Source organism: Schistocerca piceifrons, chromosome 8 (genome assembly GCF_021461385.2).
Source record: "Schistocerca piceifrons isolate TAMUIC-IGC-003096 chromosome 8, iqSchPice1.1, whole genome shotgun sequence".
NCBI classification, from domain to species: Eukaryota; Metazoa; Arthropoda; class Insecta; order Orthoptera; family Acrididae; genus Schistocerca; species Schistocerca piceifrons.
Window position 1 is genome coordinate 468,954,262 of NC_060145.1, and position 26,883 is coordinate 468,981,144.

A 26,883-nucleotide genomic window follows, 5' to 3' on the forward strand; every position below is an offset into this window, starting at 1 on the left:
GTACATACTGGGAGATGAAGAAGCTTGCACAAGATAGAGTAGCATGGAGAGCTGCACCAAACCAGTCTCAGGACTAAAGACAACAACAATAACAACAACAACTTAAGTATACTCCACCTATAGCCAACAGATCAATCCTTAATTTATTTGAAGAAATTGAAATTTTGTGCAACTTGAACCAAAATCCACTATGCACACTAAATTAGCAAACCACTACATATGGTACTGTTAAATAACTATAAGTTTCTTAAATAATATGTCACATGTTCAAGTCTATTTTTCTGAACTTCCATTTGTTTATTTATTTCACCCCTTAATCATCTTTCCATATCAGTAACGTTTTGTATGATGCAGGGTATTCAGCCAAACCATGTTATTTTGTTATTTCACTGCTTTCATAGTTCCACTAACATTTCAGAGTTTTATGATAGTTTTTTATATATTTCATTTGACGTAACTTGATCCCGTAATGTATCCTACAAATATGATGATGGTTTAATTGGCATAGTTTATTTTACCATTCTTTTTTATATCACCGTTTTTTACTGTTTCTTATCCTCTGTTCACTCATTTTGCCCACATACCGTTACCTTGTTGGCTAAAACATCACTCTGTTTACATGCCTGAGAGTTATCTAGCTTGGCACCCACTCATGGCTTGTTTATATTTTATTATTCACTTAAATAAAGTATTGTAAGCTCTTGGACCAGTCAGTCCTGATTTACCATACCTTCATTAATAAAGTCTTCAGATTACCTCCTTGCACACTGTTCGTGCCTGCGACATTCGGCACCCCCTGACCTCTTGCTTCATTAGTCTGCTCCCCTGGTTTGCACAGACATGTTATGTTATATTTCCTCCCTCCTCTCCAACTGTGTGTTACAGTTTTTATACACTTCAAGACAACCGAGCGAGGTGGCGCAGTGGTTAACACTACAGACTCGCATTCGGGAGGACGACGGTTCAAACTCACATCAGGCCATCCCGATTTAGGCTCTCTGTGATTTCCTTAAATTTCTTCACACAAATGCCAGGATGATTCCCTTGAAAGGACATGGCTGACTTCTTTCCCATCCTTCCCTAATCCAATGGGACTGATGACCTCGCTGTTTGGTCCTCTCCCACAAATACACCAATCACTTGAAGATGGGATTTTCACATCCTGAAACTGGTCGAAGATTGAATAAATCATTATTACAACTGAAGTGGATGTCATTCTATTAATCACTTCTCTCAGTTGAAGATGTACTACAAAAGGCAAAACCTGGCTAAAAGAAGGGATCTGTCACTTGCAAATAACCTGAGGCATCAAGGAATTGTCAATTTGGGAAAGGAGAGAGAGAGAGAGAGAGAGAGAGAGAGAGAGAGAGAGAGAGTGTGCTTGGGGGGGGGGGGGGGGGGGGGAGATCAAGGCTCGAACATTAAACCTATGTTCAAATGGATGTAGGCTATGGTAGTTATGTAGAGGTGAAGATATTTGATCAGGACAGGCTAGTAAGGACAATTGTATCACATCAGTCTTTGGACTGATGGGCGCAACAGTATCAAAGAAAAAATAAATGAAGGGCATGACTAGAGAAAGGATTTTTTTCCCTTTATGACTGCAAAGTTCCATTCTTCTGAAGAAATGATCTGAATATCAAAGTGACTTTGGGCATATCCCAGTGAAGTGCTGTTGTATAACCCATACTGTTCATGACGTATATAAATAACATAGCAGATAACATTGGAAATACCATAAAGCTCTTTTCAGCTGGTGTTGTATATAATGAAGTCTTAATGCTGGAAAATTGTAAGAAAATGTAGGAAGAAGAGCAAGGTGTCACCACTTGGTGCAGCAGCTGGTAGTTGACCCAAAAACTAAGACAAGTAATGCACTGTGCATAAATGTGTGTAAAGACCCACTGTTCAATTATGCAATTGGTGATTAATCACTGTAAAGTTTAACTATCATATAATACTTAGTGTTATGTGCTTGAAACAAAGTTAAGTGCAGCATTCACATAAAACTAGTTATATGACAAGGCAGTTTATCTATTACTGGCAACTGCACGAATTTTAATGTGACAAATTAACAAAATCTTCAACTGATTGATTCCTGAATACTGCTTGTCAGTTTGGAACCCTCACAAAACATTATTAATACAGGAGACAGAGACAATTGAAAGAGCAGTGGCAAACTTTGTCACAAGTTCTTTTAGTGAGCGTTTGAGTGTTGTGGAAATGCTTATTGAACTCCGTTCGAGGACACTACAAAGAAGCACAGTGAATCATGGAGAGGTTTAATGCTATATTCTGAGAATGTACATTCTGAGAAGAGTGGATAAAGTAACATATTACTGCTTTGAACATATATCTCAAACACCTTGGTAACTCGCTGACTGTTTATGTAGCTTGAAAAAGTGATTTTTGCTCATATTTTATAGAAATTTCAACAATGCATTGGTTTGAAAACAATAATGCCTTTCTGACTAAACACAATTTGTGAAACATGTTATAAATGCAACAACATATCTCCTTGTGAAATTCAAGATATACTGAAGAACATACATAGTTGGGAAAATTAGGTGAACTGGCAATTTGTGCTCACAGTGAAGAATGTCTGGTTCAGAATTTGATATTTCAAACAAAAAGAACATCAACTGCTCTACAGCTCTGAAAATTGACCAGTGGTTGAGATAAGCAACTAAAGAAAAAAATAGCATAACATACTATTTACTGTGCTGAGGGGAAGACTACGGTACAGTTAATGGTGGGAAGAAAAAAAAAAAAGACATCAAAAATTAAACACTACTGACAGCATGTGACATAATGAAATACAAACCACAGGACTTAATATTACTCATCATGATCTTCAGAATGGTTGAAAGTAAATGCAACTGGATAAAACAACATACACATGAAATTGACACAAAATGTGAATTAAATAGAACAAAATTGAATATCAGAAGGATAAAACAACATACACATGAAATTGACACAAAATGTGAATTAAATAGAACAAAATTGAATATCAGAAGGGCAATATCATAAGAAGTTCAATAAACTCCATTTAGTTTTTGTTTAGGGAGTTTTACAAATGACACAAGGGGATAGAGCCCAATGCTCTGTCAGTCAGTCAGTCAGTCACAGTCACTTTCTTCCGTTGTCAAAACAAGATCCCTCATTATGGAGAAGCGATTATAAATGGAACCTTCCCCCCACATCATCTGAAAGTTAAAGTGGAATAAAAGCCCCAGTGAACACCAAACTGACTGTGATCTTAGAACTGAGTCTGTGCCGGTTTATGTGAATGTTAATATTTCCATACGTACTAAATAATATTATAAGTTTTGTAAGAATACTAGATTAAAAAAGCTGTCTCAGAATTGTCTACCTCTAGAATAAAACTAATAAGGCACAGAAATCAGTAATGCTGACAACATATCCTAGCTGTAGACAGTGCCACTCTGGCAAAGAAGAATACTTTATTAGTCTAGTGAGTGTACGATTGATATTTTCTCATCTCTTCACACTTACATCCTCGTCATCCTCCTCCTCCTCCTCATCGTCTTCTTCATCTTCCTCATCAGGATCGTCGTCAGCTGCATCCTGATCATCTGGTTCCTCATCTTCATCATCATCGTCATCATCTTCTTCCTCATCATCCTCATCTTCATCATCATCATCGTCATCATCATCTTCATCCTCATCATCGTCATCGTCGTCCTCATCATCGTCTTCTTCTTCCTCCTCGACTTCCTCCTCCTCCTGAAACAAATGCAAATACATAGTAGCACTTTATAGTTGACTAATTCTTTCTTTGATTGCAGAGTACTGCTTCATTTAATACCCTTGTATACCATCAACATAATATGAAGAAATTATAACGATGGAATATGAAGAAATTATAACGATGGAACTAAAATAATTTGAACCAACAATAATTTCAATATGCTGCAATGGATTTAAACTCTAAACACAAATTTTAATAAGCTATACACTTTGGTACCTACAGAAGCGACAGTAGAAGTAGAAGATCACAGTCTTAACGAAAAGTAAAAAGATCAAAGCAGCAAATAATTCTGAGAGGTAAGTGATGTACCTTCACTCACGATGTGCTGCACGATTGCAGAGAGCGCACGCCCATACACTGTCACAGACCCGCTTATAGAGGTCACCTGGGTCAGTCCCCTGGCATGCTCTGGTGATCCACCAACGAAACAGCATTATTTAAGTGACTGCAAATGAGTGCTCAACCTATTCTTTATACTGTATTACTGTTGTCCACTCAATGTGTTCAGTGCTATGCACAACCTATGTCTTACGTGTTGCTATGTAAAGTACTATGTTCCATGCATCGTGTTTGTTCTTGCTATGTTCCATGCATCGTGTTTGTTCCTGCTATAACAAACTTTGCGACAAGTGAGGGTTACATTTTCTCTGTGTATTAGCATCAATGCTAAATCACCTGTCGAACATCTCCATGGAAGAAATACTGCAACATCTCATTGACCAGTGGCAAGCTTTCGCTAACAACAACAAAATCTCGCTACCACTCTCAGGAAAGTGGCATCTGCGCGTATTCACAGCAGGTTACTGTCCTGTCAGTGCAGCTGTCACCCTTTACAGAATATGGTGAATCAGCTGAAAGTTGGGACTCCTAAAAGACACGGTTACTCTAACATTTCCAAGTTTCTCTTGTGGGTGATGCAAACCTGAGTAGGGCTTTCTTTCTTTCCTGGCTTTCGTGTGCATGTATCAATTGTTGTGCCAAGTGGTGCCTTTGCAAGAACAGGCCAGCTTATCATCTGATGAAATGTGCAAGCTTCTCTCAACCTATTACTGTGACAGTGTGTACCTCACTGTGACGCTTGTAGAATTTTACCGCTGGTCAGAAATGCCCAAATCTTACAAAGCCTGGGCTGCAAAATTACACCGGTTGAGCCATTGTCGTAAATTTGTCACTAGTACCCATCACGAATCCTATCCTGATCACAAGGTGCACGAACTTATTGTTCGTCTGGTCCCGGGTAGGGAAGTCTGCAAAAAAGCACTTCAATGTGAGAGTCTGATGCTTACGGATGTGCTCAATACAGCACACTCCTTTGAAGTGTCACAGGCTGCAGGCAATCAGATTGCTGCACATGAGGGGAGGTATCAGAAATTGTTCAGTCAACCACTGTTAGAGATGCTGCAACTGTTCTGGATGACGGGGAAATGGGGAAGCCGTTGCACCAGTACAACCTTCGACTCAGTGCCGCATGGGGCAGCATCGGTTACAGGCACAGTAGCAACAGACTGCGCCACTGCAGTGGCTGCGTGCCCCCTCCCATCTTGCTTGCACTACTTCATCCGACACAAGTGTGCTGCGTGCCCTAAGAATTGGGCGCTTTGCAACAAGTGTCGAAAGAAAGGCCACACTGCATCGGCGTGTAGCTCCTCTTCAAATTCGCTGGACACAGTGGTACCAATGGACAGGAATTTTATCTCTACAATGACTTTTTTCCCAAACAAATTGTTTATTGACTTGGGTGTGTTAAATAAACTGCTAAAAGCACAAGTGGGCACAGGAGTTAGAGTGACTTAAGTAAATGCACAAAAGTACGTGGACTTGGGTTCCCCTCCCCTCACACCGGTTTCATGGAAGATTCCAATCTTAGATCAGTTTTCTGCTCCTTCCTCTTACAAATCTGCTGTTTGCCCTCTCACCTTTCTTGTTGCGGATCATTCTCATACTGCAGACTTTTTCAAGTTAGATATGTTTAATGCTTTCGGTTTCTCCATTGTCAACGACATAAATTTAGTGTCAGATCAAGTTCTGTATCAGCAACAGAAGTCCCTCAGCTCTGACTTTCGTCTCTGTTTTCCCACAGGATAGATTGTGCTACTAGTTTTCTGGCCCACATTACCGTGAAAGAGTCCCCCCCCCCCCCCTCTCTCTCTCTCTCTCTCTCTCTCTCTATCCAGGAGTGACAGACACCTGTTGCATTGTACGACTCGGTAGTTGACCAACAGATTCCATGGATTATCACCGCTTGCACTCACTGTATTCAGGAACAGGTGAGCCGCAGACAACTTTTTTCCCCTGGACAACACCGCAGCATCCATTGGAGCATCTACATGTCAATTTTGTTAGGCCCTTCCTAAATCGGTAGTGGACGCCTATTCCAAGTTTCCCTATGTATCCACATCCACTGCGACCACTATTTTGGCCCTGTCTAAGATTTTTGCACCTGAGAGACTGCCATATGTCATGGTTACCGACAATGGGCCCAGTCTGTTTCTCAAGAATTTGTGACTTTCTGTAAGGCTAGGGGTGTTCACAATCTCAGAGCTCCCCCATTTCCTCCTCAATCTAATGGTGAAGCCAAATACGTGGTTTGGACATTTAAAACTCAGATGAGGAAGTATGTGCCTGGCACGTGCCTTGAGCTGCTTTAGACCTTTTTTGAGCTCGTAGAATTTCACTCCGGTAGAGAGCTGCTACATGCACAGCAACCACAGACGCTTCTTCACCTGCTGCATCTGAAGCCATGTTCATTGGTGTTATTGGCTTCATAACACCACAGAGGGGGTTGCTGCCTGGCAGACTGCATCTGGGGTTTCTGCCTCCGCACCATTCCTAAACTGCTGTCGTTGGTGCAGCCCCCGCTGCACCTGAAGCTGCAGCTGCCACTGCCACCACCTCCATAGCTGGAGCTTGTGAAGTTGTTATCTCTGACACCCCCACTGACACCTCTGGTGCTGACCGCAGACCTCGACGAGGACATCACTATGGAGACCTTTCCCCGGCCCTGCCCCATGGCCTCTCACAAGTGGGGAGACGGTGCGCCAACCTGCCTCCCCATCACTTCCGCCCCTACTCACCTTCACCTGCCTGCCACATGCTACAGCAGTTGCTGTTTTTGGAAGTCATCACCATCACTGGTGTGTTCCATGACTCGTAATCTCAGTGCTTTGTGCAAATCAGTTTCCTCCAACCCCCCCCCCCCCCCCATCGTACCGGTGCATTTTTCTGTCTAATTTTTTTTTTTATTTTAAATGTTTGTATCTATGTATGTGGTTTTGTCACCCCCTAGAAGGGAGGAGTAATGTATCTTCACTGATGACACATATTGTTCACAAGCTGGCTTACCAGAGCCATGTGGGTCGGTCTCTTAGTGCGCTCTAGAGAGCCACCAAAGAAACAGCATTATTTAAGCAATCTCAAATACCAGGTTTTCCAGTTAAAAATACACTTTTTCCTGGGTGAAAACACACATTTTCCTTCGTTAGAATATACTTTCTCCATATTAAGTGACAATATACTTTCCCATCAATCCTTTGAATGGTAAAGATTTTATTGACTGGCGAAGAACCATGCTGTACTTTAGGGAATAAAACCCAAGAAAATTATATTTATAATAATAATTGCATTTTGAAAATATTGTCAATGCACAGTTAACATGTACGCTGCATATTTTCATATTATGAAAGTATAAATACAAATTCCACAAAAAGCAGCACAATAGTTTCCAAAATGTTGAAACTCAGATTGCGATGCACTTTCATCAGCCAATCATGTGATCTCGCCAATCAATGACAGCAAATATTCAGAGGATAGACCACGTGATGTAATCACCCAATAGCAACATCACGGTTCAATAGGTTGAATGCACGAATAGGAAAAGTGCATGGTTTAAATTGATATGTATATAATACAGCTAAAAGAAAAGCTAAGCTTTCAGATATAATATTGGTCTTTATTTACATGTGTTACCCTGTAAGACATGCATATAAAGACCAATACTATATCTGAAAGCTTACCCTTTAAGAAGCTTTCAAAATGAGGTGCTACAGAAGAATGCTGAAGATTAGATGGGTAGATCACATAACTAATGAGGAGGTATTGAATAGAAGATTCAGAAGGATGTAGGTTGCAGTAGGTACTGAGAGATGAAGAACCTTGCACAGGATAGTACCATGGAAAGCTGCGTCAAACCAGTCTCTGGACTGAAGACCACAACAACAACAACCCTTTAAGATGTATCAAACACAAATGTGCCAGAAAAATTTTAAATAATGACATAAATGTCTGGTTTCTGGACCCAAAATTTTCTAATTGACTCGTCCTCAAAGAGTTAGATTATGAATGAGAGTCAAGAGCTCTGTGATTTAAGAAATTCATCGCACATTCTCACACATAATACAATTCATCTTGCGTAAAAGGAAATTTACTTTGAAAGTAATGCTTCTCAAACTGCCAGTTGCAATATTTTCCAATGAACTGTTAGAAATAGGTTCATCTGTGAGAGAGACCTTCAAAAAACAGGCATTACTGCACATGTGCAGCAATGATGACGCAGGAAGCCCGTGCTCTGTGACTGCTCTGCTCGTACACCTTCCGTCACATTTCTCTTTGGAATTTTCGTGTCTATTGGGGCATTGTGTGACCATTTGCAGCATTGCAGCATATTGTTCGAAGGGGACATACGGAGGTATTGTACATCATTCTAGCCAAATAAGGAATGCAAAATAAGAAAGCAGTCCTTGGCACAACATTAATTTCAAAACTAGACTTTACAACTCAAAGTACCCTGATATGTTGCAAAATGGTGGCTTTAGCATGGATTTTTTTTACTCATACTCTGCTATGTTGTTTTAGCATTTCCAAACAGGTTTACATCCACACAATATTGCAATAAGGGGATAAAAAACACACACACACAAATTTCTTGCTTGTTTGTGTGCAAAAGAACTAAGAACAATAACCTTTTTATGACTTTTCTGAACCGTATAAACAATGAACACATTTATTTGTGAAGTCAAGAAACTGTATAATTGGTAGTTTCTATTCTACTCCAGAAGTAAATATAATGCCTTGTGTGGAGTTTCAATGATAAAACACAGTGTGCTGCCAGTCTACAATTTACTGAAGAACTGTGTTCCGTAAAGACATAAACAAAACAAATTAACATCAAAGTTAGAGGAGACACCAGACTAGTGTTGAAACATGTCCCGTCATCAAAAACATTGTTTTCATAGGGAATAGATATGTAAAATTCTGTAAAGTTTTTCAGAGGTGTTTTCTGGAAACCAATTTTCTTGGAATACCAATATTGTATTATATCCTGTTTGATTCTTTATTATGGCATTATGCCACAAAATGAAAATGTGCACCTGAAATTCGACAAACAGTTGAAACTAGACAATGATTAATTAGACTGCCTCTGCGGTGAAGATTAATAAAAGGCAAATTTCTTCAGCAAGCCAACAAGAATAACTTCACTGTTCTGCAAAGCGATTAATGCTTGATTCCCAATAACATGGAAATAAAATAAAATCAGAAAACTGAAACTAGTACATATTTTTGTCTTCCATAATTAAATTATGTGAATGTATTTTAATTCACTTAATAGCTCCCAGCCACAGAAATGTGTTTGGGTTTCATTTGTTTTCACGTAGCATATGGCTGTTTGAAGCTAGTACTTATACAACTAACAGCCACACTTCAAAATAGGAGAAGGCACTGCCTTACGCAACTTCAGGTCTGCCCACTTGAGCCCACTGGCAACTGCTTGAACAAACCTAAAAACAGTTATGACATCATGCTCAATGAAATTACTTTGCTGTTACAAAGTATTGCATAGTCTTTGTCCTTTAGGACATCTCTTAATGCTATATAGGTACGAACATGTGGGCTTCCTACGTCATTGTAGCTGCGCACGTGCCGTAACACCATTTTCTGGCGCTCTCTTAGAACTGCTGAAACAAGCTTTTGACACTTCTGCTGCTGGCACACACTTATGTGGGCACTTGTTTTGTTGTTGTTGTAAATGGAGCATTTTCTTTGCAACTTAAGTTTTACATTGGTAGCAGTGGAGATGACGGTAGTCTCCATGTGACCAGTGTTTAGATTTAGTGATTTTGCTGTTTCTTCTTCGTTTCAAACTCGTACGTCAAATGAAAACAAAACGAATTTCTGTGGCTGAGAGCTAGCAAGTGAATTAAAATAGTCATATAATCACGAAAGACTGAAATGTTATTAGTTTTAGTTTCCTCATTTTATTTTAATTCCAGGTTTTTGGCAGTCAAGCATCAATTGCCTTTCAGAACACTGAAATTATTTTTGTTGATTTGCTAAAAAAATTTGGCTTTTATTAATCTTTTCCACAGAGGCAATCAATTTATTTGAAACGAAGCATTTTATTCCATGATACTGGCTAGTGTCAACTGTTTGCTGAATTACAAGTGCCCGTTTTTATCCCCTGGCACGTATGACGTTATGCCATAATAAAGAACCAAACATTAGATACTTGTACTCCAAGAAAATTTGCAGCCCGAAAACCACCTGAAAAGCTTAACATCAGGTTGGGGCCTATTTCTTTGTGAATCAGGACATACGAATGTGGACTTTCTGCCGAATTATGAATTTTAGTCTGGTTTACGAAATTCCAATGCTCTTGAAGTACCCTCTGATGTTCTGTTTCATTTACGATGTAATGTAAGATCTCTTAATGCTATATAGGTACAAACATGTGGGCTTCCTATGTCATTGTAGCTGTGCACGTGCCATAACACCATTTTCTGGCGCTCTCTTAGAACTGCTGAAACAAATTCTAACAGGTAGCGGAAAAATACTGCGAATGGTGGTTAAAAAGTGTTACTTTCAAAATGTATTTCATTTTACATAAGATGAATTATGTTACATGTGCAAATGTGCTTTGAATTTCTTAAATCACGGAGCGTTGGATTCTCATTTAAAGCTTAACACAGTGACAGCCAACCACTTAGCAAAATTCGTGCCTAGACGTTTGTGTATTATTTTAAAATTTACTGGTACATTTGTGTGATGTATATTAAAGTATAACATGTGCAAAAAAGACCAATATTATATGTGAAAGATTTTTTTGTAGCTACAACATGTGTATTAATTCAAACCATTAACTTTTCATATTTATGTGTTCGCACTACTGAATAGCAGTGATGTTGGTTACTATTGGCTGATTACGTCACGTGTCGTTTGCTCTGAAGATCTGCTATCATCGGCTGGCGAGATCATGTGACATCAGCTATGACTGGGTTACTAAAGCGCATCGCAGTCTCAATTTCAATGCTTTGGAAACTAAGGTGCTGTGTTTGGTGGAATTCAAATATATACTTTCGTGATACAAAAATATGGAGTGTACATGCTGCTGCACATGAAACATCTTTCCAAAACAGGTCTTTTTTTTTATTGGGAGGAGGGGAGTGTTCTTTCTCTGAAGTGCCAGGAAGTTCTACGCCGGTGTATAAAACCTTAACCATTCAAAGGGTTTCTAAATTTTATGATTCTGAGAGAAAGTATTCTGTCACCTAACACGGAAAAAGTGTATTTTCACCTGGATAAAAGTGTATTTTTAACCAGGACATCAGGGAAAAATCCGGGATTTTTTTTCCTTGTCCATGTATACACCCTGACATTTCACACGTAACATATCATCTTGTGTAAAAGGAAATTTGATTTTAAAGTAACGCTTTTCAAACCACCATTCATAATATTTTCCCACAACCTGTTAGAAATAGATTCATTTCAGCAGAGCACCATAAAATAGGTGTTACTGTGCATGGGTAGCTACGATGACAATATGCAAGGAAAACAATCAATTTTTGACATAATAATTTAATTGGATGGATAAAAAAAATCTACTCACCAAGTGGTGGCAGAACACACACACACAAAAGACAGTTGTAATTAGGCAAGCTTTTGGAGCCGGTTGCTCCTTTTTCAGGCAGAAGGGCTGATGGGGAAGGAAGAGGAGTGAAGGAAAAGGACTGGAGACGTTTGGAAAAGGAGTAGATTTTGGGAAAGTCACCCAGAACCGTGTGTCAGGGGAGACTTGCTGCATGGGATGAAAAGGAAAGACTGATTGTTGGGGACTGCATTGGACGAGATTTGGAAACCTAACAGCTTACAGGTGGAAGACAGGGTAATATGCAAGACATTGATTACTGCTTAAACATCATGCAATAGTTCATACGAGTGAAAAGCTAAGTGCACTGTACGTACAGAGGTAGGAGGGGAGCAGTGAAAAACAGATGAGTAGGACGATAAAAGATGTAGAAAACTAAAATAGAGTGAAGAAAGAGTAATTACAGTGAAGAAAAGCTGGGACAGAAGAAATCAACATAAATTAAGGCCAGGTGGGTGGCGAGAACCTAGGACTAGAGGTGGGTCGCTCGCAAACGAATGGGTCCAAAGGAACGGTTCACCAAGATGAACGGAAGGAGCAAGGAATGAGTTCTAAGGAACAGTTTTTCATGGTTCACTTCAGTCGCGGCTTTCTACTTTTAGTTCCTAAGAACGGGAAACAGTCGGTCTCGTTCCCGCAACGGCACGTTGGCCAGTCTTGTTCCAGCCTCAGTCCCGTTCCCGTCTGTCTCAGTCTCTGTCAGCTGAAATCATCCTTGTTTACGTAGCCACTCACAGTTCCACTGCCGACGGCTCCAAGTTCATTCAGTATCGAGTTGTTGTTCGTTTCGTCCACTGCACATGCCCATTCTAGATCTGTTTCAAACATTTTTTGAACTCTGGAGTTCTGGTTCTTTTCATATTCTATTCAGCGTCCATGACCAGTAATTAAAATGTATTTTATAATTATGTAAATCACATAAAAATTACGTGGTATGTAATACATACATCTTTTCAGGTAACAAAAGGGCATATCAGCTTACTTCACTATTTCGATAAACAGCAGAAGACATACTTATAAAAAGGCAAGTTGTTTTGTTATTATGCATGCAAAGGAAGTCGGTATGGCACACATGAGTGGCCATAGTTGTTTTGTTATTATACATGCAAAGGAAGTCAGTACGGCATACATGAGTGGCCATTCTCTGTCTTCTTTTTTATCCAAGGTAAAACAGCATGTTCATTGTTACGGAAGGCAGACCGACTTACAACCGAATGAAGCTCACGCTCCATAATCGACTGTCTGCTGTCACATTTTGTAAAGAGAATATTATAACTTCTACAATATTGTTTCAGTGGTACAGGGTGGTGTACGAAAAATCAGCCCCGAGTACTAGACTGCTCGTCGTCACCCACCACTCATCATCTATTGTTTCGAAGTTGTTGGTTGCACTAGCTTATTTGTTATTTCTTTACTGCCTAATTATTACATGTTTACTATTCTGCTCGTAGCGGTCAACAAATAATGCATAATTGGCGAGCGGTCTGTACTCGGAGCCGGTTTTTCATGTGACACCTCATATTATTTCACTGTGATCGGCCACATAATGCTACAGCTGGCTAACCAAGAAGTTTTGCAGAATCATGAAAATTACTTCTATAAGTGTGTGAGAATTCTGTAATGAATAAAAACTCTGTACTCCAGAGCGGAAACAAGTGCCCCCTCTTGGCGCCTTCCACCTTCAGTCACCTAAGCTACTAATTTTCAATTTTTCATAAGAACCATGTACCATGCACATATGAATGGTGAATGAGTAAAAAAGAATTGTTCCCATAAAAGAGAGATCACCAGTGAACTAGTTCCGAAGGATGAACAAGTTTGCCCATCTCTACCAAGGACATGTTGTAGTGCTAGTTCCCACCTGCGGAGTTCTGAGAAACTGGTGTCTGGGGAAAGGATCCAGGTGGCGCGTGTTGTGAAACAGGTGCCGAAGTCATGATTGTCATGTAGAGCATGCTCTGCAACACGAAATTGCATGTTGCCTGCATACACCCTCTGTCTATGGCCATTCATTCTAACTGATAATTTGGTGGTAGTCATGCCGATGCAAAGGGCCAAACAGGAGAGAAGCCACATTTATTTCGCAAAGTGACAAAAATAACTTCATTGTTCTGCAAAGCGATTAATGCTCGACTGCCAGAAACGTGGAAATAAAATAAAATCAGAAGACTGAAACTAGCAACGTGTCTTAGCCTTGCGTAATTACGTGAATGTATGTCAATTCACTTGACAGCTCCCAGCCACAGAAATCCGCTTTGTTTTCATCTGAAGTGAGAACTGTAAATGAGGAGGAAACAACAAAATCACTAAACGTAAACACAGAACATGTGGAGACTAAACCCCTCCCCATTACAACCCAGACTACTCTGTGCATACGCGAATCTGGCAGCTTGGGCGCGCCAGAAAAATTTTTCCGGGTAGCATCTGGCTGCTTGTTACTACTGCTGATACAGCTACCAGCTACACACTAGTAGCCAAAAGTGACAATAGGTACTGCTCATACGCAACTCAACCGTGCAAGCATGTGAGCCTGCTGGCAACTGCTCAAATGAACTTAATGTAAACAGTTGTGACATCATGCTCATTGTCAGCGGTTTATTGTTGTGAAGTATTCCATAGTATTCATCCTAAACCCTTTGACACATTTTGCTGTTTATCAGTTCATACCAGTCAAAAGTATAAAGATTTAATTGAAGACTAAAAAAATCAAGAATACCAGAATTCTAAAAAAAATTCTGGGTTTTTCCCTGTTTTTTCCCAAATGACAAAATTCCCTTATTTCCCAGATGTGCTGGAATGTATATACCCTGATGGAACAATAAAATGGTCAACTAGTACTCTCAATAACACTTTCAATGCGAAAAATTCCTCACCTGGCAATTCGTACATAGTGTGTCAATAATGCACAAGTCAGAGCAGATCTGTTGTGATGGTTTGCAAGATTATTTGCTGTGAAAACTATGGACTTTTACGTCTGGACCATGTTAAATGTTGTGTGTACAGCACCCCTACAAACACAATTGAAGAACTGGAGCAGAGAATTCTTGATGACAGTTTAGAAATCATCCACAGTCATTTGAAGAAATTCAAACCTCAATATGGGGATGAGTACAGAACTGCAAGGCCAACACTTTGAACTTATACAGTAATCATAACACGTCACAATAGGAGGGATAGTCATAAAGTTATAAGTATCATCTCGAAAAAATACAATATGTAATAAATTTTTGCATATTTGCAGGCACTCCTGCCAGTGTGCTACACACTGAAATCCCCACCGCTGAAGTACTGTAGGTGGGCACCAGATGAGCCAAAACAAAGATATGTAGCCAATTGGTAAAGTGGGGTATTGGGCAGCAATTCGTTTCCAGCAGCATCAGAAATGCTGCCCCTGGGTCAGGCCAAAAAAAAAAAAAACAACTTCTCTACCCATTGGGGTCAGCCTGACAAGGCTGCAACATTTCTGCTGCTGCTGGAAATAAATTACTGTCCAATACCGCACTATATTAATTGCTATGCCTCTTTGTTTTGGCCTTTCTGGTGGCCTCCTACAATTCATTGGTGGAGGGGAGTGTGTACCACGACTGCAGGCACATATCAGCAAACAAACAGAAATTAAACCTCTGACTGCTGTGGACGAGTTAACTTGTCACATTCTGCTACTCCCCAGGTGCAGGTGTTGAGGACGTGTTTAAGTGCAGCCCCTGTGCTTACACATCCTGTTCCGCTGACCCTCCCACCGATAGGGGCACGTTACTTCCGTATCTCAGTGAATATAAAAGTTTTGAGTATTATCGTATGACATATGTGACTCTTTGTGTGCTATCATTTGCAATAAACCTCGTTTTGATATCTTGAACCGATTATGAAATGTGACAATTGTTCTGACCATACTATTCATGATGCACAGGGGTGGAAATGTGCACATTGTGCACAACCATCCACCCAATATAAAACCGACAACTTGAGAACAAAGTGAGGTGATATCCAGCTCTCAGTTTTGACACATTTGTCGCTCAGTGCAATTTGGTTGAGTTTCACCTGAGTCCCAAATCCGACTGTCAGATTGCAGAATCTAAATGGAACGATGAGAGGAAATAACGACATTGTCACTCGAGTATGTCCGTGCGTTGCCAGTGATCTAATGCCACAGAGCTTTCGATTCATTACAAAGAATGAAGTTTTTAGTTCCAAAAATGGGAAAGTGACAAGCACTTCAGCAAAAGGACCGCCTGTGATCTCACTGCAGCTATCCTAGATCTGTCATAGAGTCAAAAAGTGTACTGTGTTTGAGACTCATGTTAGTGACTTCTGTATCCTCAAAATATTCCTTGGACGATGTGAAAGAATAACTGACAGTGAGAACAGTAGTAATGATGAAGTCGTGCATTTTAGACAAGGAGTGATAAATATAAGTCCATCGAGTTCAGATCCCGATACGGAGGAATCATATGTGAGTGAAGATCTTGATCATATATTGGAAGAGCTCGCTGCAGATGAAGAAGAGCAATTGAGCTCTGTTGATGATTCATTGCACAATATCCAGTCGAATAAATTCGCTAACAAGAAACACCCATTTCCGTTCATTGGAAAATGTGGGCTTGTGATGGATTTGCTATCTGATAATAACACATGTGAAGCACTTTTGTTATTCTTAGACAACAAAGGGATGAGGCCTTTATTCACAGAGACTAACCGATATGCAGGGCAAAAACTGCATCAACACGAAATTACTGAACATGGTTGACTGAATAAATGGAAACCCACCACATATGAAGAAATTACAAATTTCATTGGGCTCATGATTTAGGTGGGTCTAGTACAGACATTACTTGTTAGATGTTGGTCAACAAACCTTATTTACAACTTTCCATTTCTGCACAGAAATCGTCTTGAATTACTGTTAGTGAAATCGCATTTCACAAACAACAAAAAGACAGATGAGAGCAGCAGACTTGGAAAAGTTTTACTCCTCCTAAACATACTGACAGACAACTATCAAAAAGTCTTTTCACCACGTGAGTATGTTTAGGAGGTTCCTTGGAGGGGCGACAATACACACCAACAAAATCACATAAAAGTATAGCATAAAAATTTTCAAATTGTGTTCCACTGAATGGTATACATCATCAGCAAAAGTATATTCTGGATGAGATACCAGCAGAAGAAAGCAAATTGGCATAGACGAAAATGTCTGTATTGAACTTGCAGCTAAATTGCTAAATGAAGGACGAACTCTGTTTGTCAAGAACTTTTACACAAGCTATGAATTAGCAATTGAATGTCTAAAATTCAAAACACATGTCACTAGAACTGTACAGTACAACAAAAAATTTACGCCACGTTTTGTAATGTCGTACCCACTGAACAGAGGTGAAATGATAGCAAGTGAAGATGACAGCAGTGTGTGATGAAAATGAAGGGATGTTTGCAATGTTACGATGCAATCGACAAACATGTGTCTATTATGATATCAAGCTTGAATTTTATGCATCATGGTCATCCTCCAAAACAAAAAACTTTGGCGATTCTAGCTTATAATATTGGCAAAACTGGCATCAGCAGAAGTGACCAGATGGTGTCATATCCCACAATGATACAGAAGGATATTAAGTGGTGGAAATTAGCACTACATTTGCTTTTCGGAACACGTATACTACACTACTGGCCATTAAAATTGCTACACCACGAAGATGACGTGCTAAAGACGCGAAATTTAACCGACAGGAAGAAGATGCTGTGATATGCAAATGATTAGCTTTTCAGAGCATTTACACAAGGAGTTGACATGAGGAAAGTTTCCAACCGATTTCTCATACACAAACAACAGCTGACCAGTGTTGCCTGGTGAAACGTTGTTGTGATGCCTCGTGTAAGGAGGAGAAATGCGTACCATCACGTTTCCGACTTTGATAAAGGTCGGATTGTAGCCTATCGCGATTGCGGTTTATCGTATCGCGACATTGCTGCTCGCTTTAGTCAAGATCCAATGACTATTAGCAGAATATAGAAATCGGTAGGTTCAGGAGGGTAATACAGAACATCGTGCTGGATCCCAACAGCCTCCTATCACTAGCAGTCGAGATGACAGGCATCTTATCCGCATGGCTGTAATGGATCGCACAGCCATGTCTCGATCCCTGAGTCAACAGATTAGGACGTTTGCAAGACAACAACCATCTGCACGAACAGTTTGACGAGGTTTTCAGCAGCATGGACTATCAGCTCTGAGACCATGGCTGCGGTTACCCTTGACGCTGCATCACAGACAGGAGCACCTGCAATGGTGTACTCAACGACAAACCCGGGTGCACGAATGGCAAAATGTCATTTTTTGGATGAATCCAGGTTCTGTTTACAGCATCATGATGGTCACATCCATGTTTGGCGACAACGTGGTGAACACACATTGGAAGCATGTATTTGGCATCGCCATACTGGCGTATCACCCGGCGTGATAGTATGGGGTGCCATTGGTTACACGTCCTGGTCACCTCTTGTTCATATTGATGGCACTTTGAACAGTGGACGTTACATTTCAGACGTGTTACGATCTGTAGCTCTACCCTTCATTCGATCCCTGCGAAATCCTACATTTCAGCAGGATAATGCACTACCGTATGTTGCAGGTCCTGTACGGGCCTTTCTGGATACAGAAAATGTTTGACTGCTGCCCTGGCCAGCACATTCTTCAGATCTCTCACCAACTGAAAATGTCTGGTCAATGGTGGCTGAGCAACTGGCTCGTCACAATACGCCAGTCACTACCCTTGATGGACTGTGGTATCGTGTTGAAGCTGCATGGGCAGCTGTACCTGTACATGCCATCCAAGCTGTTTGACTCAATGCCCAGGCATATCAAGGCTGTTATTACGGATAAAGGTGGTTGTTCTGGATACTGATTCCTCAGGATCTATGCACCCAAATTGCGTGAAAATGTAATCACATGTCAGTTCTAGTATAATATATTTGTCCTATGTATAGCTGTTTATCAGCTGCACCTCTTCTTGGTGTAGCAATTTTAATGGCCAGTAGTGTAAATGGACACTTCGTGTATGAGGGGGCCACAAATACATAAATAGAAATAAAAAAATTTCATGAACACCTCATTACCAAACTGTTGTCTGCTGAGATGCTATGCATGACAGTAATACACATAAAACAAGGGAACTGTCCTATAGTTTAGCGATTTGTAAGAATCAGCAGGGGAAGCCTATGCAAAGGATGTGCAACCTATGTTATAAGAAGAAGATACAAAATACCAAATGCCGAGGAGCAAAGAAAATGTAGAAAACTATGACCTATTGTCCCAATCGTTCAAAATCACCTCAGATGTATTTAACAATATTTGAAGGAAAGTTGCTACTCATCATATTGCGGAGATGCTGAGTCGCGCGCGCGCGCGCGCGCACAACTGCAGTCTCAGGCAACTGAAACTACACTGCCTCCTGGATTTTCCACTGTCAGATGTATTTAACAGGTAAACGCCATGTGACGTAGTATAATGTAATACATTAACTTAGACGTGAATAAATAAAATGTAAAGTATTATGTGTATATTGTTTTTGTGTGTATTTACATTTCACACACATTAATATACAAGCTAAAATCAAGCACACACAGAGTTCATGCAATGCATTTTTACCTGCAGAAATTCTTTAAAATTTCATGCAATGGTTTACTTTATTTGACCTAGCACAGTAACTACGACAAACAACGAAAAGAAATTTAGCCCTTTGTTGAGAGAAGGTATCAGGTTGTAAGGCGCGCAAAAATCTTAATTTTTCCACTGAATAATTCTTTAAAATTGGGGGTTACATATTTCATAATGACCATAACATCGTCTCTCGGAACAGGCAGCAGCATTAGTGAGTGATATGGCAACGACAAAGCCAATGTAGGGAGCACATTTGTAGCAGTCAAAGGGTTAGTTATGTTAAAATTATTATTCTTAAGTGGTAATTAAAACTTTACAACTAGCTCTCATACTACTTGTTTATTAAAAGCAACTATACTTCTACCAAAATTCGTATAACTTTGGTTAAGCAAGCCTATCTTCCCAGCTAAGATGAGTTTTAACAAAATGAAATCAGTGGGCGCTGGTAACAGCGAATTTAAAATTATGTCACTAACAGTTTATATGCAGAGCCAAGTTTATTCACACATTTTTGCTTATACTCATAGTGGTTGTGCTTTCAACTGTGCCAGTTTGAAACACTAATTCATACACACAATGTATAGAAGATTTCCAGTGTGTTTGGTGCCTCAGTCCCAATAATGAAGTAGATAGCATGATACATTACCTGTGGCAAGAAATTATCAATAAGAGTAATAACAGATGAACTCAAAAACACTGTACAACAGGGGTTCGGGTGTTGAATAAAGATTAAATCTACAAGGCAAAAAAAGAAGTCTCATAATTAGGAGACAAAAAATGCCCGAAACAATTTAAACTGAGGCTGAGAAGGAAGAAGGGGGCAAGGGCAGGACCATTCTATTTAGAGACCAATTGCAGGAAGTACAAAGTGCACTATTAAAGAAAATTAGAAACCTGTACAAATAAGGTGCTGGAAAACATATTAAATGTTTCAAAAAACTACATTTTATCTGTTGTACTCACTTCTTTAGGTTTAACAGGTTTCTCCTTCTTCCCCTTTTGTGTTTTTGCTGCTTCCTTTTGAGCCTAGGACAAATAAGTGAATGTATTTTAGAATGCTACCAGTAGCTACACACTCTCCCCTTCCATACGATGTACACAAATAAGGCAACATTTAAGGCAAAGCACACCACACTATACATAGCAAAATATAGAAGCCCCTATTCACTGTAAACCAAACAATGGTATCTCACCTTTGGAGGTTTCGGTGGCCGACTTTCACCTGGTAGACCTACGGGTCCTCGTTGTCTCCTAAACCTGACAATGATGCTTCTCGAATCGAGAACAAGATTGTGTGTGCTTTTGTAGGCTTCTATGGCCTCGTCAACTGTGTTGTACCTAATAAATGCATACCTGAACACACAAACATATTGATCAGAAAAGCTGCTAAAGCTACAAATTCTCTGAAATTACACATAGAAGAAAAGTATCACATTGAAGAAATACACCAAACAGTAATATGCTGATAAACATATTTTGTTTTCTTAATATGAGACTAAGCACGCTTCACCCCAATCCCACTAAATTTCAGACAGATTTTACCTGAATAAAGATGGAAATAAGATTTACAATCTCTATACAAATCATAAAGTGGAAGCTGTCCCTGACCTAAATGTTGGTTTGAAAACTCTATTACTTTACTATACTTGGTTCTATTGAGGGTGGTATACCACTGCCATATTCTTACCTTTAAACTCACTCACCAGCCAGTTCTAATCGGGCCTACAGTTTAATGCGGTTTCTGAGCCATTGTGCAATTCGGCATTTTTCACATTAACAAATCATTGCCAGAGCTCTTCCACAAACTCTACCAGTACCTCTTGCTGGAATATCAAGTATCTAGGATCTGTCATATGGTACGGAAGACTGTAGGGATGAAGAAGACGACCGTCAATGATACCGGCCCATACACTGATACTAATCCCTTGCTGATAAACATGTGAATGTCTGGCATTACAATTCTTGTCGTCCCAAATGTGGCTGTTTTGGCAATTCAAAACGGCCTCCCTGGTGAAGTGAGCTTGATCCATAAAAGAATGTACTGTACAAAGTCGGCTATGTAGAAACTGTGTCCTGAAATTGACGTGTCACAGTGGAGAATATGCCAGAGTTAATGGTTGCACATTCTGTTAGATCGGAATTGGAATGCCAGTCATGCAGAAGACACCAGATGCTTGCACAGGGCATGTCCATGGCACAGGAAATGTTTCTAGTACTCGTCATCGTTGTCTTCAATGTGACGGAGGATGTTGCTTCAATGCCAAGAGTGCAGCAGATCCGTGGAGCACCACAGTCGATTCTCCCAGTTGCGAACGTACCAGTTTCACCCAGCTGGTGTTGTAGTTGAATAAATGTGGTATATGATGCACTGCAGTGACTCAGAAAACATACTTCTGCTGTACAGCCCTACCAATATATCCAGCTTCATTGTAAACTATCAGCACCTCTTTGTACTCTTCAAATATGCATTCCATCATCTCATACTGTCTCAGTCATCCTTGCTGCTCAATGATGGACTGACAAAGGAGCAGAATGCTGACACATTGATTGTAAGCACACGGTACGTTATGTCAGGTGATGCGATAGTCCTCTTCTCAGTCTGTGTGCATACCATGAAGCAACAGATTTGAAAGTGATCTCACCTTTAAATTTATTTTATAAACAAATGGTACATTTCTGGGCGAGGGTTCCTTATCAAAGCTTTCCCTACCAAGTCCCCTCTACAATCCCTAGAAGTCCATAATAGGAATTAGGAAACACCCTGTATATGTGACTGTTCCTTTTAAGTAGCTCTAAGGAAAGACACCATCTGAAAACTTAGTGACATTCTGAATTTTGGATAGCTCAGTTAGTAGAGCACTTGCCTGCAAAAGGTAGAGGCCCCAGGTTCAATTCTCGGTCCGGAACACAGTTCCAATCTGTCAGGAAGTTTCACTTTAAATTGTTTTTACGGACTTCTCAAATATTTGATACCTTTGCTATATGTCGATTGGTTACCTTTACTCCTGCCATTAGTTATGTGTGTAGTGATCTTTTTTCAATACTGCTGATTAGTCATTATCTTGACGTGTATGCACATGAGATAACATTTACAGTTTATTTTATTTTTTATGGGGGTTGGGGGAAGACTTCAGTGGTGATGCATAATCTAAACAACCCTTTCTTTGTAACAATGTGACTGTAATCTATACAATCCAGTTACTGTGAAGTGTATGATGGAGATTATATCAGTACTCCATGTATGAGGTGTGTTCAAAAAGTAAGGTGACTTTTTATTTTTAGGAAAAAATATTTATTTAGTCATCAATATTCATGTTGTCTCCTTCAAAGTAATCTCCCTAAGATACAATACACTTGTGCCAACACTTCTTCCAAGCCTCTAAGCACTTTTTGGTACAGTCTTGAGTACTTCCAGCAACACAGTTTTTATTTCCTTAATCACTGAAAATCTTTGTCCTTTCACAGGTCTCTTCAGTTTTGTGAACAGGAAAAAGTCGCAGGTGGCCAAATCCAGTGAATATGGTGGGTGAGGCATGATTGTCGTGTTGTTTTTGGCCAAAAAGTCTCTCACAGGCAATGACGAATGAGCAAGTGCATTGTCGTGATGCAAAAGTCATGAATTGTTTTTCCATTCCGATATGCCAACATCCTCAGCAACTTCTCTTATGGTAATTCGACAATTTTCCAAAACAATTTTTTTCACAGCTTCGACGTTATTATCTGTTGTTGGTGTGCTGGGGTGCCCAGAGCGAGTTTCATCATTGGCATCTTCTCGGCCATCTTGGAAGAGCTTGTACCATTTGTAAACATTTTTTTTTACTTAGAGCACACTCACCATATGCAACTGTCAACATTTCAAGTGTTTTAGAGCACTTGATTCCATTTTTCTTACAAAATTTGATGCAAATTATTTGCTGATTTTTATAATAATCGAAAATCACCGAGCACACTAAAACACAACTAATCTTTCCATATGTCAAAAACAAATGAAATATGCTGTGCACTTGAAACTGTGAACATATGTTCGAGACTTGTACCAACATAAAAAAAATTCGATAATTGAACATACACTGCCCGCGCAATTTGAAAAGTCACCTTACTTTTTTAATATGCCTCATAAACAACTATAAAATGCCTTTAAATTTTTCTTTGAACACTAATTACTACAGTCAACATTTGACTTTGTATGAAGCTACTGCACACGTAACTTCTTTCGAATGTAGCCAACAAACGTTCAAAAGTTTTGCAATCACCACATTAACAATAAACTCGTCAACTTTTGTAGTGGTATACAACTGGCTAAATACTAGAGAAAGATTTACCGTATACAATTTATTTTATTTTGCAGGCAATACAGTCTGCGTCAGGTACCCAATTAATTCTGCTGAGAAAGGACAGATGTGAGGAAAAGAGGGTAATTTCACTCTGCATAAATTTCTTCTTTAATGATTCTAAATTAAATACTATGATCTAATGGGGTATTTGAGAGAAAACAATTAACTATACAGTAATTTTTCTAATCCTATTCTCATGATTCCTGTGTGAGTGATATGTAGTGAATTATATAATTATATGTAATGAATTATAATATATTCCTAGAGTCATCTTCAACAGTCTTCCTGTTCAGTTCCTTATCTCTCTGACACCCTCCCACAGATCAAACAAACCTGTCACAAATCATGCTGCCCTTCTCCGTATACATTCAATATCACCTGTTAGTCCTATTTGGTACAGGCCCCACACAACTGAGCAATATTCTTGGATGGGTTGTACGAGTGACTTGTAAGCAATTTTCTTTGAAGACTGATTGCACTTCCCCAGTATTCTACCAATAAGCCAAAGTCTACTACAAAAGTGTGACACCCAGGTATTTGTATGAGTTGGCCGATTCCAACTGTGACACACTGATATTATAGTCATAGGATACTACTTTCTTTTTTTCCTTTTTGTGAAGGGCACTATTTTACATTTCTGAACATTTGAAGCAAGATGCCAATCTTTGCACCACTTTGAAATCGTACAAAGATCTGACTGAATATTTATGCAGCTTCTTTCAGATAGTACTTCATTGTAGATAACTGTATCATTTGCAAAAAGTCTGAAGTTATCATTAATATTGCCTGCAATGTCATTTATATACAACATGAACAGTAACAGTTCAAACACACTTCCCTGGGGCACACCTGGAGTTACCTCTACATCTGATGATGACTCTCCAACCAAGATACATACCGCGTGAACTTCATCCTCTGTGCAAAGCCAATATCTATCCTTGAAGCTGTTGGGAATTTCTCCTTGACACTAGCTATATTAACTTTTGTAGGTAAGTTTCCAATATATAACCTGCAACACAAAATATATCACACTTCTAACTCAACTTCTATGAATCTGCTGACAAACATACATGTAATTTTTGTTGTGGCAAGCATAATATCTGAAGCACAATGTCAGTTTCAGTGTTATTGAGAAATTTTATTGTTTCAGCCGCGAGATTGTCGTTTCTTTGACATCACTAGAAGCCAGTCAATTCAGCACCTTTGGAAGCAGTGTTAAATAAAATTTGTAGGATGTATGTAATACTGTCCTTATAGTCCTAACAATGGTGAGAAGCAATATGGGGATCTTCCTTTCTAAAATATAACATATATCTATTACGAAAATGGTTACTGACATGGATGACAGGCAAAGAAGATAGCACACTGAAACGAGGAATTTCTTACACTTATTATGGCTTCACTATATTACCTCTCATGACTGCAATATGGTCCAAACTTACCCATTACAGAATTGCAGACTCTTCGTTCCATAAAAGTTAACATTTCCATCATTATCCTCAAGTAGGCAAGGCATTCACTACTATACAACTAAAGAGTCTCCACCAGTTTCTGCTCAGCACTTACCATGAGAACCAAATTACCCATGTGGTAATGGATTTGCAAAAGTCACTAAAACTTCTAACCTATAAAAGGATGACACACGGAAACACACACCACTCTTTATGTGAATTTGCTAACTTCTACACAAGATATACAAACTTAGCCATTTCAGATGCGCTGCAGTTTATTGCTTCAAATGATCTCCAGCCTTCTATCCAAAACATCTATTCTTTTTTTAAAAAAATAACCATTTCCCAAGCATTCTGAAATCCTAGTCTGCCCTAACCTCTCATCCCACTCCTTGTTAGTCATCACCTCCCTTAAACAAATTTTCTCAGCTGAAACCCATACTTCAGAGAAAACCTATGATGTTCTTCCCCATCCCTTACACAATTTTGTACTCAGAAATAACTATTTCATTTTTGAGCGATGGATATACATAAACTGGGGTATAGTCATAAGAACCACTACAGCTGCCATCTGCACTACTGTTACATCAGTCACTGGATAGGTTTTTCCTGGAATTAAGAGATCTAGATATATTTCATAGTTTTCCTGATTCTGATAAATTAATAACATATTCTCTATCTGCACTCCAACAAATTTTACTGCTGTAGTTCATACAAAATCTGAATGTAAATTGCTAGTAAGTGCCTTGTGGACCTTTTATAAATTTCATGCCACCTTCCGCGACATTAACCTCAGTCTCACTGCTGACTAATTCCGAACTGCAGCACATGTCAGAACTACTGACAGCAGCACTTAAATTGTTAGATCTTACCACCATCTATTAGTGGGCAATGGAAGCATGTGCTGTTATTGTTGCAGCCAGCAATCTTGGAGGAAACTGTTGATAATTACATTGTTGAGAGACTCAAATAAGCACATAATGTGGTAACAGTCCTATAACATGTGCTGATAGTATGAGTACAGCAATTACTACAAGAATTAAGAACATACGATTTTAACCCTGGGGCACGTGTATCTATGTATAAAGTGTGCCAAGCACAAATAAAATTGTTTTGTGCCATTCTATTGTTGTTTCACAATTGTGAGCCAAGACCTACTCCTTCATTGATGCTTCAGCTAACGCTGTGATAAATAGTGTTATCATATGTCCAAGTGAGCAGCAATAATATAGAATAACAGCAAGCTAAGTGAAAAAAACTTTACGATATGTGTGTGAAAATTCCTCAGATTACAAGCAAGCAGCACAATATCATAATTAGGCAATTGTCTGCAGTTGGCTGTGATCTGATGCAAATGCGCTGTTTAATGCTTCAACCAGGTGAATACTGTGTGATAACATCTGTCCATGGCAACAGAGTGGTATAATGAAATGTATTTCATTATTATTTAACTAAACAGTGCTTTAGCTCATATTATGTAAGTTTATTTTATCATTGTTCAATTAAACTAAGATTAAACTTTGATTTTGCTCATACATTTTTACCTCGGTAACATAAAGACCGCTATTCTTTAAATGTGTACAAAGTACGCCATGTGCCTACTCCTGTTATGGAAAACAGTGCATCCACTTGAGGGTTAAGGGAGCGTATTAGGTCACATCCTACAAGTTGTATAAGTAGTACTTTATAAGTGTGTTATAAAAATATGAAACATTAGTGACTCATAGGAGGTACAGGAAAATTTCTGA

General features: G+C 39.3%; 1 protein-coding gene across 2 annotated transcripts in view; it reads right to left on the bottom strand.

Annotated features, from left to right (window-relative positions):
* LOC124711598 (homeobox protein slou-like) overlaps positions 1-26,883 on the bottom strand; it is a 141,732-nt gene that overhangs the window by 21,630 nt on the left and 93,219 nt on the right. For both annotated transcript variants that reach the window (XM_047241754.1, XM_047241755.1), the window contains exons 6-9: positions 24,583-24,693; positions 20,544-20,703; positions 20,314-20,376; positions 3,520-3,750 (exon numbers count right to left, since the gene is read on the bottom strand). In XM_047241754.1, the coding sequence (XP_047097710.1) occupies positions 3,520-3,750; positions 20,314-20,376; positions 20,544-20,703; positions 24,583-24,693 (565 nt within the window). The remainder of the gene's footprint in view (positions 1-3,519; positions 3,751-20,313; positions 20,377-20,543; positions 20,704-24,582; positions 24,694-26,883) is intronic.